Below are 17,952 nucleotides of genomic sequence, written 5' to 3'. Positions count from 1 at the left end.
AAGTGCTTTGTAACCATTTGGAGAAGATTTGGATCTGGGGTTTCACTGGTTCTTAAGAAAGTCTTTGATGAGAAAACTCTCTTTATCAACAACTCATAGTCTCAGAAAGTTATTTGGGGGCAGAGTCACACAGCCAGTGTGTTAGAAAGGAGACTCAAACTCAGGTCTTCTTGACTCAGAAGCTTACCTCTCAATATGGTCCTTTATAGATATATTCTTTTAATTATATTAACTCAATTTTGTATCACTAAAAGCACTAAAAGGCCTATTCAAGAGCCTATCAATGTGATAAATATGATCCTTATTTAACAGATGAGGAAACTGTGTCCCATGGAGAAATAGTCAAATGGTGGAGCCAGTATCCAACTCCAATTTTCTTCTAAATAAAATTTTACTAAACTGTGCTCTCTTTTTCTATCTATACATTTAAGATGTTATTATTACTATGATAAGGAAAATTCATCTGCTACCCACCAAAAGCAAAAACATGAACCCAAAGGCCAAAAAAAATACTTTGGATTATTCACCGTTTTGGTTTAACCATGCTATTTTGTGGTGGTTCAGTTATTTAAATCATGTCTCACTCTTCATGTTCCCATTTGGGGTTTTCTTGACAGAGATATTAGAATTGTTTGCCATTTTCTTCTCCAGCTCATTTTATAGATAAGAAAACTGAGGCATAGAGGGTTAAGTGACTTGCCTAGGGTCATACAACTAATATATATCTGAGGCTGGATGTGAACTCAGCTATTTCTGACTCCAAGTCAAGAGTTCTATTCCCAGTACAACATCACTGCCCTAAGTATGGATGTAAGTACATCACCCATTAGTATGGACGACAGATAAGTATTTTTGTTGGTTCCTTTTCTATCTTCCTGGCCATCCTCTTGCCATACTTTTTAAACTCCAGCCATTATCTTCAAGTCTCTATATCCCATTCTCCTTAAACACAAACTTGGACTCTGTCTTTGGGTCTCCTAGCTCTAAGAGGTGATCTTCCATCTTATTTTATGGGGAATCAGGTCTCCATGCTACATATCCACCCTGTATCTGAGCACACAAAGCCCACTCCCATCCCCCTTTCCAGATTTTCTTTACGTATAGTCTTTCCCCATTAGAATATACGTTTTTTGGGAGCACAGATGGTCTTGTCTTTTTGTATTCCTACTTCTTGGCACAGTGCCCCATACGTAGTAAGAGCTTAATAAATGCTCTGTATGTATATGTCTTTCTTACCTACCCCCAAAAGATATCAGCTCCTGGAAAACAAGGGTTCATTGTTTATTCTGTATTCCAAAGTCTGGGTCTTGTCTTTAGGGGTAAGGCTGACAATAAAGATTCAGAAGCCATATTATACTTTTGGGGGCCTTAGAGAATAGGTTCCAGGTCTCTTGAACTGTATTTTGTTAGACTTCCTTATCCTAAACATGACCAATGGGAACCAAATGTTGAATGTGATACCAAGCACAAGTGGATGGGATTTTGTGATTCTTTGCTTAGAAGGAATCTTGAGAGGTTATCTGGGTTATCTTCTGCCTCTGGGCAGGCTTCTCTTGAAACCATTCCAGAGAACTGCTTTTATTTTGTTCCTAAAATCTTCCCAGAAAAATATTCCAGACATGTTATGGAAATAGGTCCACTGTCATATTCCAACCAGCAACAGGACGTCCTTCTCGATATCTAACCTGAAACCCTCTTGGTATATTGGAACACAATTCCCTTGGGTCTTACTAGGTGGAGTTCTTCTTGGCCACCATCTTTTCATCAGAGACCTTTGTCCCTTTTCCTTTCCATTACTGTTAATTATTTGTTCTCTGAAATCTCATCCTGCCTTTTCTCTTGCTCAATAAGGAGAGAAGGTAACATTCTCTGAAGAGGAGCTCTTGGTCTGGACTACATTGGGTATGGGAGGGGATGCAATGAAAAGAGAATCTTACCGTCCATGTGATTTCCATGTTGTTCTTTCTAGACCCAGCTCCCTTTACATCACCCGGATTGGATTCTGGGGCTGAAATCCAAATGGATATAGTTTACATCTAATGAACACCTCTCTCACTTTGTTACCCAATTCAAAACTCATTCGCCCCAGGAAAGTTCTCTGGATTGCTCTCATAATTGTTTCTCTGTTTTTCTTTTGTATAGATACCCTGCCTTGCTGTGCACCGGTTCAGATGTTGCCTTGTAAGTGAATATTAACTTTCTTTCCTGAGCACATTCTTTGTTTCCCCAATTAAAGCTGGCTATAGCTAGGGGCTCTGTCACTTCCCACATTATTGTCAATCTTTTTCTCTTTCAGTTCTTCACTTTAAAGGATGAAGGAGTGCACACTGTGGGGCATATTTTGTTCACTGTGCAACAAACTCTTCAATGTCCACTTAGGGTCTATCCACCTTTCTGCTTTATTTATTGGAAATATTTAAGTGCAGACTGGCTTCCTCCTGATACCTGGGATGTTCTGAGGAAATTAAAATTCACGGAAGTAAAATATTTAGAATACATAGTGCTTGCGCATTGCCTGACACAAAATAGGTGTTCAATAAATGTTGGCTGATTGTTATTCAAAATAATTTAAATCACTTATGTATGGTACCACCAATCATTTGATAAAAGGAATTAGAATTAGACTGGATTTCAGAAATCATCTAACCCAAACTCCTCATTTTACAGAGGCCTCGAAATGATTTGCTCAAAGACACAGAGCTAATAAGTAGTTGGCTTGCTGGGTTCAGGGAATTCTAAATTCAGTGCTCTTTCCACCATACAGTGGGCTCCACTTCTACTTCCACCAAACATGATTAATCTCTCTCCTTTCCCTTCCTCCTCCCCCAAGAGAATGTCTCGATCTGATCACTGTTTGGCTAAAGGTAGGGACATAGAATGCCCTGTAATATGCCAGGTGCTGGAGAAGGCTACAGACCTGGAGGCAGATAAGGTAGGGGAAAGGAAGAACTCCACACAGACCTACCCAGTTTATAATCAATTATGCCTAGTTGTGAATTATCAGTGCTATTTTTCATTAGTGCAATTATTAACTGTGCATATTGTTGTCCCACCAAATAGCTGACCTTTGCACAATGGCTCCTCAGATATTAGGGTTCTGTTGGGCTGGGAAGGGGAAGGTGAGCTTCAAGCACTCACGTGCACCACTGGTCCTGTATCTCTCCGATGGGATGCTAGGATGACTGCTTCCAACATCATTGACAGCGATGACTCGGAACTGATAGTTGACATACGGGGACAGCTGGAGGACCGCTGAATTGACGCTGCCTGGGTGTTTTGAATGGCTGTGCCAGACACCAGGCTGGAACTGGTCCTCTTCAAACTGTACGATGTACTCTGAGAGAGGAACAGTAGAGAGAGGAACTACTGCTGGGGCGGAACCAGAACTCTTCCTCTCTAAGGAACTATTTATATTACATGCATTTATCACACCCCCAGGAGAACAAGAGTAGGCAAGAAGGATTGTTCCCAAGATAGAGAGGGAGAGACTGAGACTCAGTTATATAAATTAGAGTCTCTGAGTAAGGAGGAACTTTTGAAGTCACCTAATCCAACCCAATCCTGAATTGGAATTCTTTTTATTTTCACTGAAGCTTTTTATTTTCAAAACATATGCAAGGATAATTTTTCACCAGTGACCCTTGCAAAATTTTGTGTTCCAATTTCCTCCCTTCCCCCATGCCCTTTCCTAGAAAGCAAGTAATCCAATATACGTTAAACATGGTAAAATATATCTATATATTTATAAATCCAATATAGACATACATATTTATACAATTATCTTGCTGCACAAGAAAAATCAGATCAAAAAGGAAAAAAAAATGAGAAAGAAAATAAAATTCAAGCAAACAACAACAAAAGAAGTGAAAATACTATGTTGTGAACCACAGTCAGTTTCCACAGGTCTCTCTCTGGGTTTTTTTATATCACAAGATTCTTGGAACTGGTCTGAATCATCTCAGAAGAATTGCATCCATTAGAATTGATCATCCTATAATCTGTTATTGCCGTGTACAATGATCTCCTGGTTCTTGCTTTCTTCTCTTAGCATCAGTTCATGTAAATCTTTCCAGGCCTCTCTAAAATCATCTTTCTGATTGTTTCTTATAGAACTATTCCATAATAATAAATAGGAATTCTTCCTAAGACATGCCCATTAAGGGAGCTGTCCAACGATGAACAGGGCTGCCTGAAGTAGGGAATGGGTTCTTTATCAATGGAGAGCATAAGAGAGGTAATCTGGCATGTTATCGAGGTCACTTACCCATTAGACTAAATAACCCTTGAGCATCCTTCCTATTCTGAACTTCCACTCACCCAAACTCATTTTGAAAACTTTCAGTGATGGAGATGATTCATTCTAATTCTAAAGAGTCCTGAACACAAGGGAGTTTTCCTTCCTCTCTCTAACCTTTACATATTGCCCTTTGGAGCCAAGTAAAATAGTTCTAATCTCTCTTCAACATCTTCTTGTTCAGTCATGTCCAACTCTTTGTGATCTCATTTGAGGTTTTTTTTGGCAGAGTCACTTCTCCAGCTCATTTTACAGATGAGGAAACTGAGGGAGACAGGGTGAAGTGACTGGCCCAGGGTCACACAAGATTAAGTATCTGAGGCAAAATTTAAACTCAGAAAAATGAATCTCCCTAAATTTAGGCTGGGCAGTGTACCACCTAGCTGCCCCTCTTCCACCTGACAGCTTTTCATATGACCATCTTCTTTTCTCTAAATGAATGAGCATAGGTTCTTCAACTGTTCCATATATGGCATGGCTTCTAGCTTTGAATTTCAAGATTAGTTAGATATCTTTCAAATCACAAGAGTCTTCTACCCTAATATGGGCTGAGAGTTTTTTAAATTTCTGGACTTAGAATTCTTGACACTTTTGAGAATTATTGAGTATGTCATAAACTTTTTGTTTATGTAGATTATAGCTATTGATATTTACCTTATTAGATACAAAATAATCTTAGTGTTATTATGAAAACAATGTTGTCCTTGCAGATCCTCTGAAAGGGTATCAGGGATGCACAGACTGTACTATGAAGACTGCTGTTTTAGGAAATGGACTAATCCATTCAATTCTGTCACTGAGTAGCCTTAGACTCGCAGAATACCCAGAATGTCTGTTAGTGGCAGAATATTGTATTTGCTGGATTTTGCTGGAAGATTTATGGCTTGGAGGATGTCTGAGTAAAGAACTGAAGAGGGGGACTAGGTGCAATGGATCCTAAAAAACCTTCATTCATAACAAAGGCTTTCACCTGCCATTTCTGAATAACTCAAAGTGCTTCACATAGGTGTGGCAGCTAGTCCATACAAAGCAATTGTCCTCAATGTACTGATGGGGTACAGACTGTGGAGATGATTTGCCTGAGTTCATGAAGTGAGGGAGAGAACGGACTGGTATTGGAAGTCCAAAGTTCAGGTGTCCAGCATCCCTCTGTGCACTCACCTGTGATGGGGCTGTTGTTGTCATCCCCTGGGATCCAGGTCAGTCTCACACTTCTTTCCTCAAGGTCAGTAAGCTCTAGGTCTCGAGGAGGATCTGGTCGCTCTGCCAGCAGAGAGAAAGCATACCTATGGATCTCAGAATTAGTGGAATGATCACCCACCCCCACCCTCCTACTTAGTCTGTCCCCAGTCCCAATACTGTTGCATGCAGAATGGCCCATCGCTGGCCTAAGGCCATCACCCCCAAGCTCAAATTGCTACTTGGTTTGTTCTCCTAGGTCAAAGGAGGAATTGTGTACTTGACAAAGACTCCAGCTTCTTCCCAGCCCTTCTCCATTAAGAACTAAAGCCACAGAATAAAAACAGGTGAGATAATGCTCCAACCAGGGTTGAAGGCAAAGAGGGGGGACAGTGCTATGTCGGGACAGATGTTAGAATGTTAGGCGTCTTGTGAAGAGGAAGACGATGAGAACATCTCTCTCTCCACGCCTGGTGAATGTTTTTAGAGACTACCTCTATAAGGTGTTAAGAACTGCTGCATCTGACCCTTTTCACAGGTAAAACTGGGCCAGGGGAACGAATGAGGAAAGGGGGGAGTATGGGTGATGGTGCTGGGATGTAATGTAATTCTTCCTAGGGGGAAAAAATCACTCTTCCTGGCTACATAACACCAGCCCTCTGCAGAATTCGGAAGAGATCCAGAGATTGGTAAGGCACTGGGAAGATAATACAGAGAGGGAGGAAGGAGACAGTCACACAAGGGAGTTCTGAGGCTGCTCAGCAGGGGACACTCAGCACAACCCATCAGTGGAAGTCTACACTGGGGATACATTCATTCTAGGGGTGCAGGAGGGTGATGATTTCCTGAGTTCTTGTTCTTTGCTAGGTTGAAGGAATCTTGCTTGGGCAGAAGCAGGTGTTAATGGGAGCCCCTGGTTAAAACAATGTAGATCCCCCAGATGCTTCCTTCCCTTTAGCTGTCAATTATAATAGGTGATATTTATACAGCTTTAAGCTTTTCAAAGAGCTTAGGGAGGCTGGGGAAGATAATATCTCATCTGATTGATATTACTACTCTTTTCCCCCTTTTATTTCTATTATTACTATCACTCTCTCTTCCCCATTTTATTAGATAGGGAAACTAAGTCTCAGAGAGAGTAACAGACTTGCAGCACATACCACTAGTGGAGTCAGGTTTGGAACCTGTCTTCTTGTCTGTAAATTCCCCCTTTCCCTGCCTTATGTGCAACCAGTGTGATTTGGAGGTAGGAGGGGGGAAGCTAAAGTGAAGTGGTCAAAACAGTTTCACCTACTTTCTGTCTTGTCTCCAATGCCTGTTTTAGTTAGATATAAATATGTGTAAACATATAAGTATATAAATACATCTATGTGTACAGAATATATGTATGTGTGTATTTAATATATAGTATGTTTTATATATGATTTAAACATATATAAATATTTTATTCCATACATATTACATATATAAGTTTATTTTATAAACATAAATTGTCCCCATTAGACTATAAGGTCTAAGGAAGCAGGAATCACACCTTTTTAGCTTTGCACCTCCTTTACTGCCTCACAAAATATCTGTACAAGTGATCTTTCATTAATGATTGCAGAATAGAATGACCCTGAATGAGAAGTTGGGGAGAAGAGGAGATAGAGTTCCCCTAAGAGATATCATGGGGTAGGGAAAGTCCTTCGGAGCTAGGGGCTTTGGAGAGAGGATAAAGGATCACTTCTAAAAATGATCTGAAGCTTATGGAGGGCTTACGGCTAAGGGTTAGGGACAAGGGCAACCTGGAATAGACAGGTGATAATATGGATAGAAAGAGAGAAATGGAGGCTTAAAAAGAGATGAGAATGAGAAGTTACCTCCCTGAAACTAGGATAAATCAAATCTCCTCCTGAATCTCCCATCCTCCCACTCCTTCCTCCCACCAGGCCCACTTTCCCCATCTCTTAGTGAGGGCTACAGTGAGGAGTCTACTGAGGTTACTACCAGTTACCTTTGGGCAGGGGAGCCATACGGTTAGTTGGAGCAACCTGAGCAGCTGCAAAGGTAAGACAGGTTAACCAGGTTAGTGGTATTGTTTTAAGTAGATCTTAATAAGTGGATCTTGTCTCTTGCTTGATTGGGCAGAATGTCTTCATGTGGAAGGCCTCAGGGCCTTCATCATCTCTGCAGGGAGGGTTAATGACAGCTTTAAAACCCACTTTCACCAAAACTCAGGGAGCTTGGCAGAGGTGACCATTAATTCCATTTTACAGATGAGGATAATGAGACTGAGGACTCTATGACTGTCCAGCTTTTAGTCACTTCCATTAGGGTGTGATGGAAAGATTCAGGCTCAGCTGGAAAAAAGACCACCATCAGGCATTATCCATGAAGAAAATTTGGAAGACGATATAATTGGTGACTTTCTTTCTAGGGGGATTTTTTCCCCAAGAAAACATATCCCATCAACATAGTTGGAAGGATGGGGAAGAGATTAGTTCCATGGGACTTTAGGAAGTTCCAACAAAAAACAGGGTAGAAATGGGAGGGCAAGCTATATGGACAAACCCAGAATTCATTCTTCCTTTAGTCAAAGGCTGTTTAATAGTTAATCAGCTTAGTTGTGTAGGGTTAGCTGTAAGAGGGAGGAAACAAAACAAAATGCAACAACCCAAAGCAAGAAAATCTTTCCCATTTCTCTGTACAGTCAGGCATTGCTTAGATAATTATTTTGGGTTTTATAAATTTCCTTAGATGTTCTGAAAATGTTGCTGGATCAAACAATTCTCATATTTAATTAGATTTTATTGAATGTGGGCACAGCCCTCTGAAACTGGTCCATCTGTGTGGGTGTACTATGGGGGAAGGGGAAGGTTGGCCAGTGACACTAAAAACACAGGGGCAGTTACCTAGCACAGTGAGATAGGCCTTGGCTATGTCTCGGTCAAGCTCGGTGCTGGCCATACAGGTGTAGCTTCCTTGGTCCCGGTCAGCCACACCAAAGATGGTAAGGGTGTCCTCTTCCTTCTTCATCCTGAAAAGGAGGAGGGATAGTAGCGTGACCAGGGAGGGAGGCAAGTAAACAGGTAATGAGGGGATAATTTTAAGGGGAAAGCCCCCTTTTTAACTTCTTTTATGGAGAGAGTACTAAAAACTAAGCTCAAATGATAATTTTCTTCCTCTTTGTTGAATTCAGATCTCTGAATCTTTTTTGGAGGAGGGAAGAAAGGGAGAAGTGGTAAAAAAAAAATTTAATTGTTTAAGATCAAAATATAAAAGGAAACCAAGATGGTTTGGGGATAGTCATAAGTACCCTGATCTTGTCCCCCAAATCCCACCTTTATTTTCACTTCTTTGCCCATCATCATGATCCTACACAATGAAATGACACCCTCCTGATCCTTCAGTTCTCCAAACCCAACTGTTGAGGACCTATTCAAAGGACCATTTCCCCCTCCCTCATGAAGCCCTTTTCTAATTAGTTAAGCTCAAACAGCTCTCCTCTGAACCCCCATGGCCCCTATGGTCTGCATCCCATCCAGTACTGTTCTCTGATATGTTTCATGACTTTCTGGGGGGAGGACTATTCTATACCAAGCATACAGTAGGCCTGCAATAAATACTTGTTGATTCATCATTGAGAGGCAATGTGGTACAGTGGAACATGCTGAATTTGGAGTCAAAGGACCTGAGTTCTAGTCCCGGCTCTGCTATTTATTACCTGTGTGACATTGAGTAAGTTATTTTTGGAGCCTCATTTACAACGAGGAAGTTGAATTTGATGATCTCTGAGGTTCCTTCCAATTCTAAAATTATAATCCTATGATCTCACTTCTTCCCACACCTCCAGCCCACAATAAACCTTAAAGATTTTTTTCAGGCCTGCATCTCCTCTCAGCCCTGAGGTAGAGTCAGGTCTAGCTTTGAGTTGTGTATATAATTACCTCTAGACCTAAGAATATTTACCATTGAAGTCTTTGGGGAAAGGACACTAGAGATATTTTAAGGCAATAATTATCATGATCAATTAAGTGTCTGCAAAGGATCTGAGTACTATACGATAATAAGAGGCCTTGGTGCAGAGGGATGGTTAGTTGAGGAGGAAAAAAAATATTTTTTTCAGCTACCAGTTGAAGCTAACAAAAACAATTAGAAAACAAACAAAAAAACCCTTCAGGATACCCTGGCTGATCACTTAAGACTCAGTAGTCATTGAGGTTCCTGACCCCAAGATGGTTAAAAAGAGAAAAGCTGCAATGATAAATTACAGACTCTCTTCACTATTAAGAGATCCCGATAATTAAACAAATCAAATAACCCAAGGATGCCTTGAATATTCATTCTACATGATGACTTTGTGGGAGATGACTCAGGTCAACCCTGCCCTCTACTGGAGGATAGGGACATTGCTAGTGGGTCTAGGGATACTGCTAATGGGTCTGGGAGATGCTGGAAACACTGGCCCTATGGAACCGCCAGATAATGTTAAATAATGCAAATGAGGATCTGACATTCACTGACAGGAGACAAAGGAGAAAAATGAAAAGGGAGAACATGAGAAAAGCAAACAGAGGAAGAAAATAAGGGCAAGACAGAAGAATACAGGAAAAGAGAGGAACAAGAGAAAGAGGGGAGAATGAGAAATATGGTGGAAAGAGGAAGATAGGAAAAGAAAAGGAATTAAGGGAGAAACAAGAAAAAGAGGGGCAAGAGAGAGCAAAGAGTGAAGGATAAAGGAAAAAAGAGAGAAGGAGGAACAAGAGAAAGAAGAGAGTGAGAAATATGGAGGAGTAAAAGGAGGATGGGGAAAGAAAAGGAATAGAAGGATGGACAGGGAGGAGAAAGGGGCAAGAGAGAACAAAGTAAAAGATAAAGGAGAAGAGAGGGAGAGGCAAGAGAAAGATAAAAAGAAAGGAAAGGAATGAGGAGGGAGAGATAGAGAAAGAGGGAGAGGAAGCCGTGGTTCATAGGTACAATAAAATGAATCCAATAATATTCATCCTACCAGCCCTTCAATGAAACCTATGACCCTGGATGTCCACCACTGGGTTATATACCATGTATCCTTTGACAAAAACCTCAACATTTCAGAGATCCATGATTTTTTCAGGGGAAAGCTTCCTCTCCTACTGTGGATATAGCAACCATTTTATACTTTAGTAAATGGCCCAATCTTTTGCTGATGAATATTTCTGACCAAAGTTAGACTGACCCTCAGGAAATAGATACTGAAGGTTGTCACTAGACCTATAGTTGAAGATTTTACAGCATGGTTGAACCTGTTGGAGTTTGTGCTCTGCTAGCATGTCCTTGGAGAACCTACAACGAGGTCTCAAGAATTTAGTGGAAAGTAGGGTGGGGAGAAGGCCATCCAATCTGGCCCAAGAGGCAGGAGGGAGGAATGGGGGACCTGTTTCCAATGTAGAGCGGCTCATCATCCTTCAGCCAGTTGACTGTAAGCTTCAGAGTGGGGTCATGCTTCACTCGACACTCCAACACGACGTTTGAACCTCTCTTGACCACCTGGTCCTCAGGCACCCGAATTATCCGGGTGGGGTCTGTGGGGAAGTACAAGAAGCCCATTGGCCCACCATCTTCAGGATCACAAACTGCCCTAAAGCCTCAGGCCTGTCACATAGATTGAAAGAAATCAAATTTAGCCAATTTCTGGATATCTGTATTAATAGAGGGGAATCACAGTATTGTCCAGAACAGTGGGCAATCCAAAAATAATGTTTGGCTTTCTCTCTCTTTTTGGAGGTTCAGCTGGAAATAGCAAATTTTTCTTCCTAATTTTATTTGGCCTACAATATCATCATGAGTCTGCATTTCTGGAACCCCTGCCATCAGCTAAAGGAGGGAGCTCAGACTTGTTTCAGGATGGGAGAAGGTGGCCTAGGATTAAACATTTGCAATGAGGAATCCCCAAGTGGATCATCCACACATGGGCACTGGAGAGCCAGTAGATATATCTCTAATTTGGCCTTGATTCAATTCAACAAGCATTTATTAAGTATCTACTATTTGCCAGGTGCTGTTCTAGGTACTCAAAATAAAACAAAAATGAAACTGTCCCTGGCTTCAATAAACTTACAAGTTACTGGGGGAGGTAACATGTACAAATATAAATATAAAATACATGCAAAACCATTTCCCTGAGAGGGCACTAACACCTGGGGATGGAGGGCGGGGATCAGAGTAGCCTTTCTCAAGGTTCGCAGGGATCCTCAAACTTTTTAAATAGGGGGCCAGTTCACTGTCCCTCAGACTGTTGGAGGGCCAGACTATAGTAAAACCAAAAACTTTGTTTTGTGGGCCTTTAAATAAAGAAACTTCATAGCCCTAGGTGAGGGGGATAAATGTCCTCAGCTGCTGCATCTGGCCCAAGGGCCGTAGTTTGAGGACCTCTGTCTACAGTATAGGAAGTGGCACTTGATTAGAACTTTGAAGTAATCTTGGAATTCTTTGAGGCTGAGATAAGGGCATTCTGGGCATGGAAGACAGGCAAAGGCATGACTTAGAAGATGAATGTCATGTTCAAGGAATGGTGAATAGACTAGAGTGTCTGAAATTTCATGTGCATGGAGCAGAAACTGTGTAATAAGCCTGGGAAGTAGGCTGGAACAAGAAAGTTAAAGGCTTTAAAAGGAAAACAGATGTTTACATGTTATCCTAGAGGTAAGAGAGAACCATAGAGATTCTTGAGTGACATGGGAAGAGCTGTATTTTGGGACTATCATTTTGGTGGCTGGGTAGAGCATTGAAGAAAGGAGAGATTAAAGGCAGGAAGTATAATTAGGAGCCTATTGTATGGTTTAGGTGAAAGATGATGAAGGTCTAAATTAGGGTGATGGCTGGGTGAGTGGAGAGAAGGGGACAGATGTGGGATATATTGAGGAGATAAAACTGTCAAGACTTGGCAACTGATTTAAAAAATGGGAGGTGAGGGAGAGAATGGGAAGACTTGATGTCTGTGAGTCTGCCAATTCTGGTGACTTGAAGCATAGTTGCACACTCAACAGAAATGGGGAAATGTGGAAAAGTTTCTGGGTAAAGATAATGAGTTCTATTTTGGAAACATTGAGTTTGATAAGCCTATATAACAACCAGTTAGAAATGCTCAAAAAAGCAGTTGGTGAAGAGATGAGGACTGTTCTAAAGACCTCAGTCATCTGCAGGGAGTAGCACCTGAATTTGATGAGTTTGCCAAGATAGACAGCGTCGAGGAGGGATCCCTGGGGTACTTTCATCAGCAGGGTGTGAGACATGTTCCCTAGTCCTCCCATGTGCCTTTACCTTTAACCTCCAGGCGGACTTGATTCTCTGCTTTGCCCAGGATATTGGTGGCCACACAAGTATAGATGCCCTGGTCTTCTTTTCGGGCCATGGTCATCTCCAAGCTGCCGTTCTCATGGACTTGGTAGTTGCCACCATCCAGGTTGCTCCCCTGCCCATTCTTAAACCTCGCAACACAGCAAAAGAGACCACAGCATAATGAGGCAGGAGATGAAAAGGGCAGTTAAGGATAGGGAAGGGAGAAACAAGTAACCAGCCCACAGGGGAAGCATTATGGGTCAAGAGAAAGAACAGCTCTCAGAGGGGGTAACTGGGAGTCTAGAGACCTAAGTCTTTTGTCACTAACTCACTGTGTAATCTTGAGAAAATTATTTCTCTTCTCTGGATCTCAGCTTTCTCCTCTGTACAACAAAATTAGGTGGTCACTAAGACTTTTCCAGTTCTAAAATTCAATTTTTTAAAATTTTTCAGTATTTGCTTAGACTTACACCAGTCCCATGCAAAGGTTTGTGGGTTACAAAGGAGACATACATAGCAGGTGCTGCCCATAGAAGGTGGGGCCAGACATGACCAGAGCTTACCATCGGAGGGTGGGGATTGGGGAGCCAAAGAAAGGACAGTCCAGCCGAGTCCGGTTATAATGGATCACTTTGATGAGCTGGTTCCGAGGGGATAACATCCGAGGAGGTACATCTGAAAACCATATTGTACCTGTTTGAAACTACTGGGGTGATTGGCTCCTTCCTTCTTAGATACTTTTTTGGGAGGCAGGAGAACAACCCTTGATCTTGGACCATTTTCCCATCTCCCATTTATCCATGTACCTTCCATCAATTTCATCAAACCTAAGGAGCCTTTCAGGATTGGGTGAGAATGGGATAGGGTGTTGTCATGGTATTTGGTCCAATTTTCCAAAATTAGGACTAGGGAGTAGACTTATGATTTCATTGATATAGAGAATGCCCAGGTGAGGAAATTCCCTTTACCAATGCAGGTTAGAATTTCTCTCCAAGCCATGTATAAGGTGAGGTGACTTGCCCAGGATCACAAAATTGTACATGTTAGAGGTAAGACTTAAAACTAGGTCTTCTGGCTTTATAGCCATCTCTCCATTCACTGCTTCTGGTTTTCCAAAATAATTCAGTAGTAAATATTGGATGAAATACCCCCTATACATTCTTTCTGAAGTCCACGAACCCTTCTAGCTATTTCTCCCTTTCTTCCTCTCACTGCTTTTAATTTCTGCACTGAGTACAGAAAACATATTCAGTCCATCTCTCATCCTGGGCTCTGGCACCAATACTCAGATTAAGAAATTCAACTCACAAAAACTTAAAATGACAAGATACACCCCTATTCCATAATCATATGAGTGGACAGTAGACCAATGCTTATTTTCATGGCTGAAGTAATTCTGAATCCATCTGTCTACTCAAGTCTCCCTTTAGTAGGAATGCACAATTCTGTCCCTACTCCAGAAAAATCTTGCATACACTCCCACATTCAGTCTTGTTCCAACCCAATCACCAAATAGCCAGGATCTATGCTGGTCTGGTGCACTCCCCTTAGAACACAAAGGACCATCTTTTCCTCTTATATGAAATAGCTAATCACAAGCATGCTATTGCTGTAACTGAAAACAAGAAAAAAAGGAGCCAGTCTCTCTTGGATTGGATCACCCAGTTCTCCCTCTTTCCCCACTGCTTACACACGTCCCCAGGTACGAAGTTACCTGTTGCGTACTTACCCAGAACGCTGACGAAGGCATTGGCTAGAAGGTAACCGTGATCGTTGGATGCATTACATTGGTACACTGCGCTGCTGCCAATCTGAGTGTCCCGAAATATGATGGTGTCTCCAGCGACCTCACGACTTGGGTTGGGAGGTGCCACTAGAGATGAAGGAGAGAGATTCTGCAAGTTGTGGTATATGGGTGCAATGGAATACTATTATGCTATGAGAAATATTGAGCAGGTAGATTTCAGAAAGACCTGAAAAGACTTACATGAACTGATGCTGAGTGAAGTGAGCAGAACCAGGAGAATACTGTACACAATAAGAGCCACATTGTGTGATGATCAACTATGATTGACTTAGCTCTTCTTAGTAATATAATGATCCAAGACAATTCCAAAAGACTCATGATGAAAAATGCTATCCACATCCAGAGAAAGAACTATGGAAGCTGAATGCAGATTGAAGCATACTATTTTCACTTTTTTGTTTTTTTGGTTTTTTGTTGTTGTTTTTCCCTTCTGTTCTGTTTCTTCTTTCACAACGTGACTAATGTGGGTAGATGTTTACATGATTGCACATGTATAATCTATATAAGATTGCTTGTAGTTTTGGAGAGGGAGAAAAAAGTTGAAACTCAAAATCTTATTTAAAATGAATGCCTGAAAATTAGCTTTACATGTAATTGGAAAAAATAAAATACTAAGCTGAAGACCATGGGTTTACCTGTTAGGACCTCATGGTATGGGGACTTCTGTGTGGATTTGACTGGGACTCAGAGTACCCAGATTCTGGCCCCGGTTCTGCTAACCCTCTGTGATCTTGGGCACTCAGTCCAAACTTTAGGTCCTTAATCTGCCAACTGAGAATAATAATCCCAATCAGCCTTTATTAGAAGGTGACTGTAAGAAGTCAGTGAGATAATATAATTTAAAAACTATGAAAAGTAACTAAAATGAGACAGTGTAAGGCAGTACAAGGATGGATTTGGAAACATAGGGTCCAGATTTGAATACTGACTCTGTCACAAGCTATTGCAGGGCCATCAGCAATTTGTTTCTTAGTTTCCTCATCTAGCAAATGAGGCGGCCAGATCAGATGGCCAATGAGATCCCTTCTAATGCTAAGTTTATGGTTCTGTCAGCAGACTGGTGATGAGACGAAAGCCTTGAATTACTTGGGATGTTTTCAGAGCATTCAGTCTTATACTGAAAGGAGGGGGGATGCGGGAACTGGGATGTTAGACTTTGAACCAGGAGACCCAAACTCAGTTCTCCTCTCAGACATACCTGGTAATATGATCTTGGGCAAATCACTTAAAATACCAGTGGTTTTTTAATCTGTGGAGTATGGAGAATGATATTTACACTACTTATCTTACTTGTTGCTGTTCCATTTCAGTCATGTCTGACTCTTCCTGATCCCATTTGGGGTTTTCTTGGCAGAGAAACTGGAATGGTCTGCCATCTCCTTCTCCAACTAATTTGACAGATGAGGAAACTGAGACAGGTAGGGTTAAGGAACTTGCTCAGTGTCACACAGCTACTAAGCGTTTGGGGCTGACTTTGACATCAAGAAGATGAGTCTTCCTGACTCCAGGCTGATCACTCTCTGCACTATGGTATCACTTAGCTGCCCATATACCTCATAGAGTAGTGAGAAAAGTGTCCTACTGACTTTAAGGCATTATACAAGTATGAACAATTATCATTACGATTATTCTTCACTTCATTTTTCCTCATATTGATTGGAGCTCACAGAGAAATGGTTCAGGGAAAAATTGTTCTCCAGCTCTATTATTATGTAATTTTTCTCAACCTACTTGATAGGGCTCAGAGTGAAGAAGTCCTGAGACAGGTTGTCTTCCTGCTGATTATCTTTCATATTCAATGTTCTATGAACCACTGCACAGATGGAGAAAATAACTGCCTTTTGTAGTTGAATAAAAGTATTCTGTAGGCTCACAAAAAGCCTGCAGTAGCAGGCAGGATGTACCTCCATCTACTCACTCCTTGATTTTAATTTTATCCCCTTTATATTTTAATATAGAGTTCTGGAATCTAGTCCAAAGTCCAACACCATGTTAAATTTGAAAACATTTTGTTCACATAGCTTGGAGACTTGGTTAGGGATATTGGTAGTGACAATGAATAATAATAACATTAGTTGGCATTTATATAGCATTTAGGCTTACAGGGGATCCTCATGAATCCTGGGATTGGGTCTTATTATTATTCTCATTTGATTCATGAACAAATAGAGAAAACAGCTATTAAACAATTTCTTCTTAAGGTTTCATGGATCAATGATACATATAGGAGGAGATTGTGGGCAATAGTTGGGTCTGTAATAATGCTCCACTTTTAGTACAGTTTATTGGTTAAGCCCACAAGAGGGTTTTGAGGTCTGTATTTGTTGTATGGGGATTTGTCACATATCGATTCATGAAAAAGTGAGCTTTTAATGCATAATTCTAGCTAGCAGGTCATGTCTTGGTGGGTAGTTAGTGGTGATGTGTCCCACAGTGCCTTCAGTTTCTTTCAATAATTCCCTTGATCATGAATGAATACAGATAGTAGATAAAGCACTGGAGTTAGGAAGATTTGAATTCAAATCTGGTTTTAGATACTTACTAGCTGTGTAATCCTGGGGAGATTATTTAATTTGTCTGCCTCAGTTTCCTCATCTGTAAAATGGGGATCTTAAAAACATCTATCTCTCTGGATTATTGATGATCAATTATAAATTAATATGCTCAATCATTTTCAGTCTTGGCTGCCTCTTCATGACACCACTGGGGGTTTTCTTGGCAAAAAAATTGGAGTGATTTGCCATTTTCAATTCATTTTACAGATGAGAAAACTGAGGCAAACATATTAAGTGACTTTCTCAGGGTCACTAGATACTAGTAAGTATCTAAGGTTGGATTTGAATATGGGAAGATGATTTTTTTCTGATTCCAGGTCCAGCACTCTATTTCATCACCTAGCTGCCCCAGAGTGTTATTATAAAAATCGCTATGATGATAATGATTAAATCTGGGCTTCTTAAGAATAGTAATTCTGGGGCAGCTAGGTGGTACAGTGGATAGAACACTAACTCTGAAGTCAGGAGGACCCAAGTTCAAATGTGGCCTCAGACACTTAACCCTTCCTAGCTATGTGACCTTGAGCAAGTCACTGAAACCCAATTGCCTCAGCAAAAATATATACATGTATAACTTCTGGGATAGCAAAATTTAAGATTCCATAGTTAAAGAGTGATCCGAACACATGGGGTTTCATTGTAGCACACAGGCGCTACATTGGTGGGTTTTTGTAATTATGTGTCTATTCTCCCCAGTTGATACTGAGTTCATTAATGGAAGAGTGTGACATATATTTATGTGTGAATTTTGAGGTATATATTATTTATATATTTGTTTTAATATAGGAATACCTGTGGTGACATTTCTTTTGCCCTGC

General features: G+C 40.9%; 1 protein-coding gene and 1 long non-coding RNA gene across 19 annotated transcripts in view; one reads left to right on the top strand and one right to left on the bottom strand.

Annotated features, from left to right (window-relative positions):
* The window catches only part of NFASC (neurofascin), a 240,772-nt gene that overhangs the window by 51,365 nt on the left and 171,455 nt on the right, over positions 1 to 17,952 (bottom strand). For 11 of the 18 annotated variants that reach the window (XM_003767634.4, XM_031937212.1, XM_031937207.1 and 8 more), the window contains 9 exons: positions 14,502 to 14,645; positions 13,336 to 13,447; positions 12,755 to 12,921; positions 10,869 to 11,016; positions 8,368 to 8,492; positions 7,470 to 7,514; positions 5,456 to 5,557; positions 3,139 to 3,336; positions 1,938 to 2,008 (listed from right to left, as the gene is read on the bottom strand). In XM_003767634.4, coding sequence (XP_003767682.4) covers positions 1,938 to 2,008; positions 3,139 to 3,336; positions 5,456 to 5,557; positions 7,470 to 7,514; positions 8,368 to 8,492; positions 10,869 to 11,016; positions 12,755 to 12,921; positions 13,336 to 13,447; positions 14,502 to 14,645 — 1,112 coding nt within the window. The remainder of the gene's footprint in view (positions 1 to 1,937; positions 2,009 to 3,138; positions 3,337 to 5,455; positions 5,558 to 7,469; positions 7,515 to 8,367; positions 8,493 to 10,868; positions 11,017 to 12,754; positions 12,922 to 13,335; positions 13,448 to 14,501; positions 14,646 to 17,952) is intronic. The other 7 variants (XM_031937208.1, XM_031937213.1, XM_031937214.1 and 4 more) reach the window with 1 other exon arrangement.
* On the top strand, positions 2,141 to 6,085 carry LOC116419093. Its single transcript, XR_004229350.1, has 2 exons — positions 2,141 to 2,181; positions 5,733 to 6,085. It is a non-coding gene; the product is annotated as an uncharacterized LOC116419093 (long non-coding RNA).

The sequence above is a fragment of the Sarcophilus harrisii genome, chromosome 4 (assembly GCF_902635505.1).
Source record: "Sarcophilus harrisii chromosome 4, mSarHar1.11, whole genome shotgun sequence".
NCBI lineage: Eukaryota > Metazoa > Chordata > Mammalia > Dasyuromorphia > Dasyuridae > Sarcophilus > Sarcophilus harrisii.
The sequence above is the reverse complement of the archived record's forward strand: the minus strand, read 5'-3'. Positions and strand labels throughout refer to the sequence as shown.